At 53.4% G+C, this 16,392-nt stretch overlaps 1 protein-coding gene across 1 annotated transcript; it reads left to right on the top strand.

Annotated features, from left to right (window-relative positions):
* Positions 1–11,247: 11,247 nt before the first annotated feature.
* LOC311204484 (uncharacterized protein) lies at positions 11,248–15,534 on the top strand (the record flags this gene model as incomplete). Its single annotated transcript, XM_084280903.1, has 6 exons — positions 11,248–11,270; positions 12,602–12,674; positions 13,456–13,742; positions 14,281–14,365; positions 14,994–15,089; positions 15,347–15,534. The coding sequence occupies 6 exons, from the start codon at positions 11,248–11,250 to the stop codon at positions 15,407–15,409; spliced, it is 627 nt and encodes a 208-aa protein (XP_084137029.1). The 3' UTR covers positions 15,410–15,534.
* Between the last annotated feature and the right edge of the window lie 858 nt (positions 15,535–16,392).

Genomic DNA, 16,392 nt, shown 5'->3' with positions numbered 1-16,392 from the left:
CCTCACAGCACGGAGCCCCACGTAAGTGAGCGCTGCTTGGGTTTGGAAAATGAACTGTGGCTCCTTGTGGTGAGGGTCTGAACCCGTCCGAGTTCAGCCCAAGTCATCAGCCCGGAGCTTCTCCTGTTCTTATGGCACCACCTCTGGCTGCGAGCGGAGCGGGAAGCTGGGTTGGACTCTCCAAGCAGAGCCTCTTCTTGCTGGCCCAACGCTCTCTTTGCTGTTTTGGGGTTGGGGTTTGTTTAATCAGTCTGCCCCATTCAGGTGAATCTGACTTTGTCCCCATTCCATAAGTTTTTAAGGATCTGTTGAGCCCTTGTCAGAGACCGTAGGCTGCCAAACCCAGCTCTGGGATGAGGATTGATTCTGGCTTGGAGCACAGAGCCCGGTGTGTGACAGAGCAGGGGCTGGTGCCAGTGTTTCTCAGGACATTCCCTCAGAGGGAAAAGCGAGGCCTCAAGCCTTGATTGCGGAGACACGGCGCTGTGCAGAGCTGGGTGTGCCGAGAGCTGGGGGGACCCGCCGAGGCTGCGGGAGTGGGAAGCGCATCCCGAGTTGGGTGCGGTTAGCGCAGGGCTGGTGTGGGTAACGCCTGCTGCTCGTCCTCTGAGGGAACGGCACATCCTCTGCCTTCCTCTGCCTTCCCTAGGAAATCCCTCAGCAGCAGAACAGCAGCGACTGTGGGGGTTTCGCCTGCCAACACGCAGACAGCATCTCCCAAGACGAGCCCATGACCTTTCCTCAAGTGAGCGAAGGTTTCCAACAGCTCCAGAGCTTTTTTGCCCTGGGTTTTTTCAAGAGCTGGGGGAGGGGAGTTCAGGCAGCAGCCTGGGGCAGGGGCTGAGGGTTTGTACCTCTCCTTGGGCGCGCACTTGCTGGGGTCGGCACTTTGGGGTGGCCTCAGCAGGGCAGAGCAGCGCTCCCCGTCCCTAACGAACCGGGTGTTTGTGCCTCCTTGCCACCCTGACTTTCTATTTAATGGCTTTCTCTCTCCTCTTTCCAGAGTCACATCCCTCACTTCCACAGGAAGATGGTGTGGGACATAATCCACCAGCAGCTGCTGTGAGACGGGCACCACTGCAGTCACACTGTGATCCCCTTGGACTGACCCTCATTTTAGTTTCTCTTCTGAAGTTTGACCAAGTCCCTGCAACGTGGGGTTGGGTTTGTTGTTCTGTTTTTGTCTGTTAAATGTGCAAAGAGAAATATTTATTTATTTTATTGCATTAAATATTTAAATTCTATAAAAAAAAAAGCCGTGCTGGTGTGAAGCTGTTTGGGACCGGAGCGGCGTTGACCCTATAAACAATATTTCATCAATCATGTTGGAGTGGGTTTTTTGGGGGTTCTTTCTGTTTTTCCCCCTTATATTCTCACAGCTGCTCTAACTCCTTTAAAATCAAAATCGAATCCTACACTAGAACCAAAATAACGTAGAAGTGAAGCTGTTTTATTAGGGTGACTGTCACATTTCCCCCTTTGAAAGTTTTGATAATCATACTCAATACTTTCACATACTCAAATTGTGGCTTCATTGAATGTCAAATTGTCATGTGCAACTTCTTTAAGAAGTTGAATTGCAACGTCTTTAACAAAATTATAATTTATATTTTAGATTGAACTGCTATTGATATTAGATTTGTATTTATTTTCTTAACCAAACTTGTTCACCTGCTTTTACTTGCCAAGTTACAGGTTTGTAACGGGGCCTGTGAGTGTGATAAACGGAGATACTTCAGGTTTTATTCATTCTCACTTCTTTTATTACTATGACGTTAGTGCTATGCCTATTCTCTTAAAAAATAGTAATTAAAAAAAAACCCCAGTCCTGTATCTGCTGCAGATGGACTAAAAAAACTCTAGTTTGACAGGATCTTGAATCTCCTGGCTTTGTCCCCATCTGCAAGATGTGCATCCTGGTTTTCTGCCTGCTGCCCCCCTGTCTCAAGCCAACCCACTAGAGGTCTAGAATTGCAACAGTTGCCAGGGACCTCTGGTGACCAACCAGTGACATCTCTGTCAGAGGGGCATCACCTGGGAGGTCACTTCCCAGAGGGGAAGCACCTCCAGCCTTGTCAGGGGAGATCACCTCCGGTCTTGTCTGGGGAGATCACCTTGAGCAGGTCACACACGACGGTGTCCAGGTAGGTTTTGAGTCCCTCCAGAGAAGGAGACTCCCCAGCCTCCCTGGGCAGCCTGGGAGGAATTTCCTTTTCTTCTTTTCTTCATTTCTTAAATCTTCTCTTTGATGGCTCAGCCGGGTGACAGTAGAGATGGTAAAGCCGGTATTTACTCCGTCTGCCCTTTCTCCAGACTTTATCCTACCTCCTGGGTCTGGGATTCCTGAGGGCCCCTTCTAGACAGGTGGATCCTGTCCCTCTCCAACAGGTTGGAGTCACCAAAGAACATCCCCTTGTTGTCCAAGCCAACCCCCTGGCCTTAGTACCAGCCGTGTAGCCAGGAGTTGAGAGGCGTGAGATTTCCCAGCCCGTTCAGAAAAAGGAGGAAAAGCCAACTTGGGCACCAGTGTTTTCCACTGGCACCCCCAGGGCTTTCTGGTCTTCTTGATTCTGCCTGGTGAAATTGTTTGAAGTATAAAGGTGAAGTCAGGTGAAATCCAGAAGTCCATTGGTGCGAAATGTCCTGATATATGGTCTTGGGTGAGGAACTTGTGGTGTGCTCTCTGGTAGGGACGTGAATTTCAGGACTGGAATTCAGGGACTGAATTTCAGGACTGGAATTCAGGGACTGAATTTCAGGACATGAATTTCAGGACTGGGAAACGACCCTGTTGGTGCTCATAGAAACACCTTCAGGCATTTATGAAGCTTCAGGCTTTGTGTTACTTTCCCACTGACGATTGTAAGGTGCTTTCTTGTTTCTCTTCCCAGCTGTAATCCCTGAGGCTGTGTAAAATGGCTGGGCGCTTCCACAGAGTCCTCCTGTGTGCCATACCTGGAGTGCTGGCACTTGTTGGCTGCTGGTGGCTGTACTGCCAAAGGAGAAAGTCTGCCACCTTTAATCAAGAAGAAAGAGCCGCTGAAGAGCAGCAGGAAACACCAGCAGCGAGCGTTGGGGCGAGAGAGGCAGCCTCCAAGGAAGAGCAGTGCCCAGGGGATGAAGCCTCAGCCTCCCTGCCTCTGGAGATGGCGAGCGTTGCGTCCTCTGGCTGTGCACGTGCATCTGAAGGTGGGACGAGTGCGAAGGCCCCGCCGCAGAAGACAACGTGGTCTGGTGCATCAGGCCAGCAGTTGGATTCACAGAGGGTATCTGCAAGCCAAGATGTGCCTGCTGAGCAGAGCTCAGCACCAAGAGAAAAGCCTCCCACTCTGGCTCTACCTGAAGGCAGCATCGTGCCCCACAGTAAAGGGGTGCATAAAGAGGATGAACTGGCCTTGCATCTTGACGGTACCAGGGCAGCAGGAATGGGTGAAGGTCACTCAGGAGGTAAGGGATTTCCAAATCCTCCTACAAATACATGGGGACCAAGTGTTTTATGTGCTGTACCCCTTCTGCTTCAGAACATGTCTAAATCTATCCTCTCCCTCTAAATCTATTCCTCTCAGTAGAGGAATATTTGGCCCTTGTACAGGTGGGTATGCATTTGCTCTCAGAATTCCCATCGCTGTTGGCTCTGGGTGAATTTCAGGGTCTGCTGCAAAGGGGTGAATGGGCTGGTCCCCTTTCAGCATGGAGTTTACTGTCTAAAGCTGAGGGTGTGCTTGAGCAGCCCAGTGAAATGGGCCGTGTCTGGGTGCTGAACACCCCGCTGCTTTGAGACCTGCTCGTATGAATGGTTTCTGCTCCCGTTGAGGCAGCCTCCAGTAAGCACGGGGTCCTTCTCTCTTTATGGGCTGCTGCTGAATGGATGGATGGCAGCAGGTTTCTGAGGTGCTGCTGGGCGAGGCAGAGACGTGCTCTGAGGAGCTGTGGTTGAGTCAGTTGGTTGCAGACCAAGTGCCCTTGAACCCTGTCAGTTCTGTGTGAAGAGTTGCATGGCCCCCCACGTGCTGAACTCCAAGTCAATGCTGGCCACATGTTTTTACAGCAGCATACACACCCTACTTTCTGTGTCCAGCATAGACTTGGCCAGCAGATGAATGCCTGCTATTCCCAACTGGATATTCCCACCCTGCCAACTCCAGTAGAAGGCAAGTAACTCAACTGCTCACAAGCTGTTTGCTTGAGAAACTTGTAGGGTCATGCAAAAGCCCAATGCCCCTGAGCACGGTAGTGGCAGACAGACTTGAGAGTCCAAGGCAGCTCTGCTGTGTCGCAGCTGCAGGCGGGTCTGATGGAGGGGCAGGGGTGTGGAAGGGAGATGGGAGCAGCAGAAGGAATGCTGTTGGTTCTCAGGAGGTCGCTGCGCAGCGCGGCTGATCCGCCCGAAGGGCTCGTTTCTGGGCATCCACTCACCCTGAGCTCTTCTGCTTTGCAGTTGGCACGATCTGCGCGGCTCCGGCTCTGGATGGGGCGTGGTTACGGGCTCAAGTCAATAGGTACTTTGAAGAGACCGGTGAAGTGGAGCTCCGCTACGTGGACTATGGAGGCTACAACAGAGTGAAGATCGACCAGCTCAGGAAGATCAGGTCTGTAGCTCCTCTGCTGCTGCTGCTTGGATTGCTGGGAGCGTGGTCTGGGGTCTTTGGAGGGTCTTTACTTTTAAACTGAATTCCTGCTAAAGCAGTTGATTAATTGCCGTAACCTTCAAGGACACAGGAGAAACTTAAATCCATCTTCTTTGGGTTTGTTCCCTTTTCCTTCAGGTCTGACTTCTTATCGCTGCCTTTCCAAGCAGCAGAAGTTTTGCTGGACAACGTGGTCCCGCTGGCAGGTAACGGAGCTCTCGAGACGTACCCTGGTGGTGCTCTGGCAGGTTTCCCTGGGTGCCAGCTGTGTACCAGCCTTGATTCTGTCTCAGCCTTCTCCCTCCCCTTGCGAGCGCAGCCTCTGAAGGGACTGGAGAGAGGGCTGGAGAAAACGTATTTTCTTCTAAATGTGTGAGTGTGGCACAACCTGTCAGGCTCCAGGGGAGAGATGGGGAAGGGCCAGGCTTTCTCCTGTGTGGAGGGAGGAGAGAAGGAATGACATTACTGAAGAGCAGGTTGGCAGGACCTTCAGGGTATAGGTGAAGTAGCTGGAGCTACTCTGCCACCTACTGTCCCGAAGGAGTTACCAAGGCAAACTTAGCTTTTAATTTGCTAGACAAACGCCTGAGATTTTCCTACTAGTCAGAGTCAAAACAGCAATGGCAGATGAGAAGTCTGCTCTTCTGCCTTTCAAGCCTCCCAATTCATCAGCTGCTGGCGTTCACATGCAGGTGGCTTTAGAAAGCGCTCGGTCCTTTCCCTTCGGCAGCACAGCAGGGATAATACTTGTGTGACCTCCAGCTGGATAGGCTGGGTCCAGCAAATGCCTCCAGCGTTGGCAGGGGAGGGTTCTCTGTTCGGGCTGCTGTCAGAGGTCAGGCAGGGCTGGTTGCTTAGTCCCTCCTGGCCTGTGAAGCCTGGCACCATCTCATCTGCTGTCTCCCGCTCTGCTCTCTCCACAGACGAGGATCACTTCTCATCCCAAGCGGACGCAGCCGTTGTGGAGATGACCAGAGGCGCAGTGCTGGTGGCGCAGGTCAGTGGGAGCTGTCTGGGAAAGCCTTGCTGCTGCTTTGAGTGCTGCTGTTGGCCCCTCTCCTCCAGCATCCTGTGTGTGCTCCAGGCCAGAACAAAGGCCCAGCTTGGACGCCTGGCTGCTGGGCAGGGCTCTCGTGGAGAAACCTTGGTGCTGAGACCTTCCTGGTGCAGCATCGGCAGCGCAGTGGCTGACGCTGGCCGTGCCAACTCTGTGGCTCAGGGCAGGGCACTGCTGAGAATCGCTCACGCTCGCGACTAGGACTGGTGTCTGTCTGCACACTGATGTCGGTCTGTCTTTTCCAGGTCACAAATTATGACAGTGCAACAGGTCTGCCACTGGTAGAGCTCTGAACTCGATGGGAGATGAGGTGTGTTTGGCCACATGCCTGTTTTTTCAACACTCTTAGAGTTGACGATGATGATGATGCAGAGTGTTGATCAGCAACTGGCTGATGGTTCTTCCCAGTGGCTTGTTCACCTTTCTACTTCTTTCCCCCCCCTTTAGATGCTGTCAGTGAACAGAGCTCTAGTGGAAAGAGGGCTGGCTCAGCGGCTTGACCACTAGAGATGCCCCAGATGCTCTGACGCTTATTTCTGCAGAGAAATCTTATTTTGCACTGTTACAATTTGGTTTGGCAAGTTCTTAAAAGAAAACGTTCTCTTACCAGTGTGTGGAGTTTTTCTGGTCTGTTCAAACACATTTCGTAGGGAGCACAGCTCGTCCTTACGCGGTGTCTGGGTCACACAAGACCGAGAGATACTTCATGGGAGGATGAACGTGCACCATGTTATTATGGCTTAGACACACTAGGAGTAAAAAAACCCAAACCAACTACTCAAAAACCTACTAAATATAGCCTGGTGCTAACGTGAGTTTCGTGGCCAGCGATGCACAGAAGACCAGCAGTTTGTTGCTGCTTAGAAACATCCAGTCATCAGTTTCCACACAGCATCCTTGAGCTCCTGGATCCTCACGCTGTAGATGAGGGGGTTCACTGCTCAGGGAACCACCAAGTAAAGAAATGCCACTACCAGGTTCACTTGTCTGTGGAGACAGGACAAGGGGCAATGGCATCTTGTAGGAGCGTAGGAATTTCCACACCAACATGTGGAAGAACTTTTTCAGTGAGAGTGAGGGAGCCCTGGGACAGGCTGCCCAGGGGAGTTTGGAGTCTCCTTCTCTGGAGCTATTCCAGCCCCATCTGTACGCCGACCTGTGTGACCTGTCCAAGGGAAACTGCTTTGGCTGGGGGTTAGACCCAATAAAAAATAGGCGAGTTCCACGGACTTGTGGAGGGCTGGATGTGTCCCTTGGTCAGTTGCTCCTCTATTCAATCTTGGAAGTGGGCAAGTTTTTCTTTAGTAAGCGGCCATCGCTCGACCCAAACGGGGGGTTGTATTTTCCAGGTTAATTTTCAAGTAAGCTGCCCACTTTCTATGGTCACCATCAAAAATCCTTTTGCTCTGTGCCCAGCCTTGCTCTCAGTGGATAAACGCATCCCTGAGCCTGTGGCACATACGAGCAAATGCTGCAAACCGATTCATCAGGAGACAGTGATTTCTGGGTGGGTTGGGTGGGAGGTGTGGATGGGAGCGGTGGGTGTAGAGACCAAGTGGGTTCCTGATCCGATGGCTGACAAGGCAGGTTCTGGCCAGGCGGCTTCTGGACCGTCTCTGTAGGGCTTTTGTCCATGTGCACAGGCTCCTTGTCAGTGTCCATGGGCTCAGGAGGTGCCGTGGGGACAACACTGACCGGTGCTTTAGTCTGTGTTTCTCTGTATCCGTAGCCTTCGGGTGGGTGGGCGGTCGGTCCTGGGACTGGGGGCTCAAACCCTTTCCCAGCAGGCCATGCCATTGCCGCCAGAGCTTTAGCAGCCCCCGTGGCATCTGTCTGCTCCGCTTTTATGCTTTCCAGAGTGGACATCCCAAGTTTCCCAGCAGCAGCAACTCTCTTGACCTTCTTGGCTCCCCTAGAGACTGCATCCCATAATTTATCCCCCACCCCTTGCCAGGTGTTTACACTGAGCACTAAGTGCAGTTGGAGTGAAACTCCATGGTCACAACCCCACCGCAGCAGACGCTCCAGTGCTGGCTCATCCTATTTTATGCCTCTTTGAAAGGGTTGTTGCTCAAATCCTGACTATGGCCCTTTCCTCACTAGAGAACTCATTCCCCAGAGCTGTAACAGCTGCTCACCTTCTCAGCCATACTGCTGCAGGGTGTTGTTTTCTCTTCTCTCCACCATCCTTGAGCACTGTCTGGTTGCTGCAGGGATTGTTTCCAGCTGCTCTTTTCCTCTGGAGTTTGTGGTGACCGGCAATGAGCAACACCCAATTCGATATGAATTTCAGGTGAAGCCGTTTATTGGGTGAAATCCCACAGATTAGAGACATTTGTTACTGCAAAGGTGGCAAGCTGAACAACTGCTACTTGGTTACACACACTGTTCACACCCCACTGACTGGTTTGTGATTATAACGAGTTCTGATAACCCATCTTATCGCCAAATATCCTTAGTTTACCTTTGATGCCTAAAAGCATCCGCACACCGGCTGTTTGCCCATCTTATTATGGCTGGTTCTGGGAAGGAAGAAGCTGGGTGCTATCTGGGGAGGATACCGGGCAGAGGAGCGGCTGGAGAGGGGCGTGTCTATGCAAATAAAGATCAGAGGTGCGCGCAGGGGCTGCTGGGAGTGCTCGGTGCGGAGCTCTCCGCCGATTAACGGAGCCGGGAGCAGCGGATCCCGGCGGGAAGAGGGGGATAGGTAGGGGAATATGAATGCGAGGGGGACCTGAGGGTGTTTCGGGGCAAATGTGTATTAACCGTGTTTTGTGTGAGTGCCGGCGGGGGTGTGTAGAGGTTCTGGTTGGCTGTTAGGCATCGCTTCTGGGCCTTTTGGCTGAGGTGAAGTGTAATGTATGTTCTTATGAGTTTAATACATGATACGTCCTTCATCAGAAGACTTTATATTCACTAATTTTTTTGGTCCTGCGTGGCCATCCCGATCTCTTTGCCCTTCGAGAGATGGGGGTGCCTGGAGTCGGGTCCCGGTGAGGGGGATAAACCCGGCTTCCCGCCTGTCTCCAAACAGACCGTCTGTCTGCTGACAGGTGGTCCCTGTCTGTCGCGAGTCACAACCTTGCTCTCATTTATTTTGTTCTCCTTAGCACCTTTCCCTCCAAGCATCTTGCAATAGTTAGTAATTGAATTTACTCTTATTTATGTGTAAATTATAAATGCGATTTCTTATGCTCCCTTCTATACGTCCACCCCCATCACACATGCCAGTGTCTTGGGAACAGCCTGTGCAGTTTGCTCTGTCCCCAGATCACAAACGTTCCCTTCACACCCTGAGCTCCTGAGCTCCTTTGTTAATTCTTTCTCCCCCTCCCTCCCTTCTGCCAGGATGTTCAGCAAGGAGAGAAGAAGACGGACAAACAGCTCCTCCAACAAGGGAAGGGAGAATGGCCTGGAAGCCCGGCTGACCCGCTGCCCGCCAGCGCCAACAAGTCATGACAGGGAGAATAAGCCCTGCCCTTGTGGTGGGGACGTTGTAGCTGATGTAAATGGGGCTGGGGGCTTCATCTGCTCTGTGCTGAGAGAGGCAGCGTCTAGTTCTAGTGCTGGCAGCCTGACTTGAAGGCAGGAGATTCCCGGTGCTGGCTGTTCAAAGGGATCGATGCTCCTCCCGTCTGGCAGTGAGGGGTTTTGCCTCGTTGGGGAATCCTGTTCTCCCCGGGAAGGAGAAACGTGAGGTAAACACAGGGGGGGCCGGGATTCTCGGGGTGGAAACCCGGGGGCACCCCGAGAAGCCTCACCCCGGCTGCCCGCGCAGCTCCCTCCCTCCCTCCCCGCATCCCCGCCCTTCTGGCTCGGTCAGGGCAGGGGGAGCGGGGTGGCTGCGGGACCCAGCCGAACCCAGCGGGACAGGGGAAACCGACTCGTTCCCGCCCACTGGGAACGAGTGGTTCCCAGTGGAACGAGCCGGGGAGGGACGGCCCAGCCCGGCCCAGCCCAGCCTGGCGCTGCCCAGGGAGGGGGAGCAGCACTGCGCATGCGTGGCCGGCCCTGGGCCACACACCCCCCCGTTGGCTCCTCCGCGTTCTCCCTGCCCAGACAGGCAGCGGTCGGAGCCAATGGCGGGGCTGCTCCGCACCCTGGTGGGAGGGGCCGGGCCGTGCCGGGCGCGGCGCAGGACGGGCGCGTTCCCGCCGCGGGCTGCCGGTGCTTGTGTCCCGATGGCTGCTGGGGCCCCTCGGCGGCCTCTTCGCCGCCGTCCGCCGCGCCCCCCGAGCTGTCCCCGGCCGCGCCGCCGCTGCAGAGGCCGCCCCCCAGGTCAGCGATCCGCCCCGAGGCCGCACGGCCGCCCGAGGGCCTCGCCCCGTCCCTGAGGCCCCGCGGCCTCCCGGGTGCGGCCTGCGGGACCTCTCCTCGGCGTTGGAGCCCAGGGCGGGAGCGGAGCTGCGGGTCCCCCCGCCCCGAGAAGGCCCCTGGCGAACCCGCCCCCCTTGGCCCCCCGGGGGCTTTTCCGTCTGGGAAGCGGGGAGTTGGGAAAGAAACGGGCCCTGGGAGCGCGCGTGGGGCAGGAGCAGAGGGCTCAGTGTGTGTGTGTGTGTGAGGGGGAGCAGCGGCTGGGGGCGAGTCCCGGCGTAGGGCGTGTGGAGACACGGGGCTGCCTTCCCGGGGCTGAACCGATGCCAGCGTCCCGGAGCTCCCAGGCACAGATGGGGGGTGGTTGTGGGGTTGGAAGGGACCTGAGAGACCCATCTTGTTCCGGCCCCCCTGCTATGGGCAGTGATGGCCGTGCCGTGCCTGTGGCTTCTGTGTCCCAGGGTAGAAAGAGGCAAAACTGCGGGTGTGGGTGGTGAAACCCCCGGGGAGAGTAACTCAGCGTTGTACACAGGGGCATTGCCCCGCTGAAGGGCAGTGTGTGGCTTGGGGGGGTGTTAACCTGTGCAGAGTAAAAGAAAAAGCCCGTTCCACGTAAGCCAAAGCCCTGTGTTTGGTGCTGGGAACAAGCGTAACTCATGAAGAAGCATTAACAGAAGGGAATTACCCCACTGTAGTGGGATAATTAGCGGTGCCTTGGCTGGGAGAGGCGGGGGATGCTTTGCGGTGTCTGTGAGTGTGTCTGAGATGATGCCAGGGGGGCTTGGAAAGGGAACTCCAGCAATTAGCTCTGGGAGTTTTGCTTGTGTGAAGCTGAGCCGTGGTTGTACATCCCTGTTCTGTGTCTTCTCTCCACAGCCCTCATCTGCCTGTGGAACATCCTGATGGGCAGGAACCTCCAAAGCTACAACCAGGTGGCGCCCATGACAAAGGTAGTTCACAGCCCTGGTTCTTCTGGGGTTTGGTGTCCCTTGTAAAACTGAGGGGTGTCTGAAACTGCAGAAGGGTGTGCAGCTTGGAATGAATCCCAGTGCTCTGGGTGGGATCGAGGAGCTGGGCTGCCATGCAAATGGCGATCTGAACCCCCTCTTAAGTCACGCTGTCATGTGGCCTGCTTTTGTTGTTCAGATGCTGCCATCCCTGGGTGTGAAGAGAAGGCTGAAGAAGTTTCTGCTGCTGCGGTGAAGGTACCAGCCAGGGCAGCAAGGAAACGCCGAGCTTCGGGCAGCGATGCCGCTCCAGGAGCAGAGTCTGTGGGAGAGGTTAGCAGAGACTTTCCTGAACCTGTGCAGCCTCAGGCTCTTCTTTGCCCTTGACAGCAGGTGCCTCTTGTGTGCTGGGTTTGCCTTGCTCAGGTTTTACCTGCTCTGCTCTGGCATGTGGAGCTGAGGAAGGAGCACCCAAACTACATGACCATGTGAGAACAATCGCCTGCTTCCTCTGGATAAAGCCCTCTCTGCTGGGTTGGGTATCCACCGGCCCGGGAGAGGATTCCCCTAGGACTTTGGCTCTGTAAAAACGAGTCCTGAGCTGCTTGACCCCTTAGTTTGGTTGGGAGGTGCCGTGTTCTTTTTCTTACTGCCCCGTATGGTGAGAGGAGTAAGAAACCCTCATGCTCTATTATTTGTCCCTGAGAGCACCATTGACTCTTTGTTTGTACAAAACCCCTTTCTGAGGGGCTCAGCTCTCCCCGAGCCAGAGTCAGGGCTGAACTCCGGAATGCTGAGGAGCTGCCTGAGGGGAACTGGGCAGGAAGCCTGAGGGGGTTTAATCCCTGTGTGGGGGAGAGCCCCTATTAACAATCAAACCCAAAGGGCAGCGTGCTGGTCAGAGATCCTGCAAAGATTCTTCTGCTGTGCTCTGAGCCAGCAAATCCCAGTCCCTAAATGGGACCAGAGCTGCCTCCCTTTCCAGAAGCTTCCGCTGGCTTGGGCTGGTGTTCAGGTTAAACTCAGGGTGGTGCTTTGTTTGTTTCTGTTCCAGACTCAGGCCCTGTCATCTGAGCCTGCAGTGAAAAGACCCCGAAGTTCTGTGCTGGAGGAAGAACTGGTGCAGACTGGTAAGGCTGACGTCAGGGCGTGAGCTTGTTTCTCCTGCGCTCTTCCTGGCGTGTGGTGCGACTCTCCCCCTCGGCTCACGGACGGGCTGTGGCGGCATCGCCCCTCGGTAGCGTCTGGCAGTGCTGGGGTGGGAACTCAGTCTCTTCCCTGCATCCCTGCGCTGCTGCTGGGTCGGGGCCGGGCGTTTCGCTCGGCATCTCAGTCCCGGAGCTGCCTTGGATGCAGCCAGCTCCAGCTGCAATATGGCTGCTGCCAGCTGCCCAGAAGGAAACTGGTTTGGTTTGAGGTGTTAGATCCCCAGAACCCTTTTTGGGTTTGAATCTGGGGTTCAGCCTGGCGATACCTCATGCCCAGCGCAACTTGCTGCAGTTGCCAGTAAGAAAATCTGAGACTGTTCTAAAGGAACAGAACACAGGGAATGTGGGGATGTAGGGGAGAGAGTAAAGACTGACCTTTGGGGAAGCTCATCAACCTCCTCAGTTGCCTTTAACAGTGGCTGATTTGCTTATGCTCTCCTCTTGTAGATCAAATGCCTTGTGGGACTCCCTTGAGCAATGGAACACTCTCCCTTTGGGACAAGACAGCTCCTTGTGCCAGGTAAAACCCTTCTGTTTGCTTTGACTTTCTTCTCTGACAGCTTTGCTTTCCATTTCATTCCTGAAGATCCTCTGTGCTGCCCAACATTTGTCTCTGTGTCCGCACAGGGATGTTTTTCCAAGGTTTCCTGGGCTGCTTTCCTAAGGGAGGTGAACCTTCAGTAGCATTTTATTTTTCCTTCCTCCCCTTCCAACTAGAGATGTTTTTTTTCTTTTTTAGTCTGGGGCCGTGAAATGTAAGGTAATGACAGGGGATGCCAGTATTTTCTCTCTTCCTTTCCACCTCCCCTGGTCCTTCTCGCACAACTTAGAGGCAGTTTTCTCTTTTGGGTAACCGTGAGGTGACAAATTTGATTCCTGCCCCTCTGGTCTGCCCGAGTTCAGAGTCACCCAGCTGAGTGTGAAGAGCCTCTGCACAGAAATGCCTGCTGTGTTTTGTCATGACACCAGTGCAGGATGTTTGACAGTCTCCTTGTACTTTAGGTATTTGTTTTCCTTTAGCTGTGGCTCCCCACTCACATGTAGACAGTTGTGTAGGAATAAATTGTCTCCTTTCTGGTGCTCTGACACGTATCAATGCCAAATGCCGTGCTTATAAACACTGTGGTTCCTTTCTGTTGTTTTTTCCTGCCCCACAGTGCTCCAGCCTCCTCGACTGCTGAGGCCCCCTTGACTGCTCCAGCCTTCTCCAGTGCTCCAGCCTTCCCCCCTGCTCCAGTCTTGTACAGTGCTCCAATCTACACCGTTGCTCGAATCTACTCTGGAGTTAAATCACACCCCAGTCTTCCATCCTACTGCTGTGTTCCATCCTACTGCTGTGTTCCATCCTACTGCTGTGTGCCATCCTACTACTGCCGTGTGCCATCCTACTACTCCAGCTTGCCATCCTACTTCCATTTTCCATCCTACTACTGCCACATGCCATTCTACTCTGCTGTTCCACCCTTGCTCCGTCTTCCATCCTTGTCCGGTTTTCCAACCTTCTCCAGTCAACCAGTGACAACTCTGTATCAGCTGGACCAACAGAAATATGGAGGAGATCCCTTTCCATCTGGGACTCCAAAGACCTGTGAGTATCCCCATGATTCGTACCTGTCCCACTTGGTGGGTAGACTGTAGCTGCACCACACAGCAGGAGGACGTAGTATCTGGTTGTCGGGACTTGTGGAGGGTGACACATTACTGCACCCCCTTAGGTACCCGCTACTTAACTCAGGCTTGTGGTTACATGGTGCTCTTCAGTCCTTTTTTCATGCTGTTGGTGACTCTCTCTGTGGCAGCAGAGCTTTGAATCCCCGTAAGCTGGTGGTTGTAACACCATGTGTTGGAGGGCAGACAGCAGGTATTGTCCCAGCCCCCGGCCTGGGAACTTCCTCTGCTCAAAAGCTTTTGTATTTCCTCTTCCTGGAGGTGCACCTGGTATGTGGGTACAGGGTGGGCATTGCAGTTCCTTGCTTGGTTCTCCTGTTCCTCCTCTGACAAGGGGTGATCTGGAGGGTTCCTAAATGAGCTTCTGTTGTTGTGGGAGTCTCCTTCAGCAGCTGGCTTTTTGTGGGAATAAATGCTGGAGATAAAGAAGATCTTTTGTTCTCTTTTGGGTTAAACAGCAAATTCCTGCAAGAAGAAAACCGGGAGAAAAGAAAGGTGGAGCTGGCTTGTTCCCAGGGGACTCCTCACAGCACGGAGCCCCACGTAAGTGAGCGCTGCTTGGGTTTGGAAAATGAACTGTGGCTCCTTGTGGTGAGGGTCTGAACCCGTCCGAGTTCAGCCCAAGTCATCAGCCCGAAGCTTCTCCTGTTCTTATGGCACCACCTCTGGCTGCGAGCGGAGCGGGAAGCTGGGTTGGACTCTCCAAGCAGAGCCTCTTCTTGCTGGCCCAACGCTCTCTTTGCTGTTTTGGGGTTGGGGTTTGTTTAATCAGTCTGCCCCATTCAGGTGAATCTGACTTTGTCCCCATTCCATAAGTTTTTAAGGATCTGTTGAGCCCTTGTCAGAGACCGTAGGCTGCCAAACCCAGCTCTGGGATGAGGATTGATTCTGGCTTGGAGCACAGAGCCCGGTGTGTGACAGAGCAGGGGCTGGTGCCAGTGTTCCTCAGGACATTCCCTCAGAGGGAAAAGCGAGGCCTCAAGCCTTGATTGCGGAGACACGGCGCTGTGCAGAGCTGGGTGTGCCGAGAGCTGGGGGGACCCGCCGAGGCTGCGGGAGTGGGAAGCGCATCCCGAGTTGGGTGCGGTTAGCGCAGGGCTGGTGTGGGTAACGCCTGCTGCTCGTCCTCTGAGGGAACGGCACATCCTCTGCCTTCCTCTGCCTTCCCTAGGAAATCCCTCAGCAGCAGAACAGCAGCGACTGTGGGGGTTTCGCCTGCCAACACGCAGACAGCATCTCCCAAGACGAGCCCATGACCTTTCCTCAGGTGAGCGAAGGTTTCCAACAGCTCCAGAGCTTTTTGCCCTGGATTTTTTCAAGAGCTGGGGGAGGGGAGTTCGGGCAGCAGCCTGGGGCAGGGGCTGAGGGTTTGTACCTCTCCTTGGGCGCGCGCTTGCTGGGGTCGGCACTTTGGGGTGGCCTCAGCAGGGCAGAGCTGCGCTCCCCGTCCCTAACGAACTGGGTGTTTGTGCCTCCTTGCCACCCTGACTTTCTATTTAATGGCTTTCTCTCTCCTCTTTCCAGAGTCACATCCCTCACTTCCACAGGAAGATGGTGTGGGACATAATCCACCAGCAGCTGCTGTGAGACGGGCACCACTGCAGTCACACTGTGATCCCCTTGGACTGACCCTCATTTTAGTTTCTCTTCTGAAGTTTGACCAAGTCCCTGCAACGTGGGGTTGGGTTTGTTGTTCTGTTTTTGTCTGTTAAATGTGCAAAGAGAAATATTTATTTATTTTATTGCATTAAATATTTAAATTCTATAAGAAAAAAGCCGTGCTGGTGTGAAGCTGTTCGGGACCGGAGCGGCGTTGACCCTATAAACAATATTTCATCAATCATGTTGGAGTGGGTTTTTTGGGGGTTCTTTCTGTTATTTCCCCCTTATATTCTCACAGCTGCTCTAACTCCTTTAAAATCAAAATCGAATCCTACACTAGAACCAAAATAACGTAGAAGTGAAGCTATTTTATTAGGGTGACTGTCACATTTCCCCCTTTGAAAGTTTTGATAATCATACTCAATACTTTCACATACTCAAATTGTGGCTTCATTGAATGTCAAATTGTCATGTGCAACTTCTTTAAGAAGTTGCAATTCAACTTCTTTAATCAAATTATAATTTATTTTTTAGATTGAACTGCTATTGATATTAGATTTGTATTTATTTTCTTATCCAAACTTGTTCACCTGCTTTTACTTGCCAAGTTACAGGTTTGTAATGGGGCCTGTGAGTGTGATAAACAGAGATACTTCAGGTTTTATTCATTCTCACTTCTTTTATTACTATGACGTTAGTGCTATGCCTATTCTCTTAAAAAATAGTAATTAAAAAAAAAACCCAGTCCTGTATCTGCTGCAGATGGACTAAAAAAACTCTAGTTTGACAGGATCTTGAATCTCCTGGCTTTGTCCCCATCTGCAAGATGTGCATCCTGGTTTTCTGCCTGCTGCCCCCCTGTCTCAAGCCAACCCACTAGAGGTCTAGAATTGCAACAGTTGCCAGGGACCTCTGGTGACCAACCAGTGACATCTCTGTCAGAGGGGCATCACCTGGGAGGTCACTTC

Source organism: Gallinula chloropus (assembly GCF_964237585.1).
Source record: "Gallinula chloropus genome assembly, contig: HAP1_SCAFFOLD_82, whole genome shotgun sequence".
NCBI lineage: Eukaryota > Metazoa > Chordata > Aves > Gruiformes > Rallidae > Gallinula > Gallinula chloropus.
Note: the sequence above shows the minus strand (reverse complement) of the source record. Positions and strands in the feature narration are given on the sequence as shown.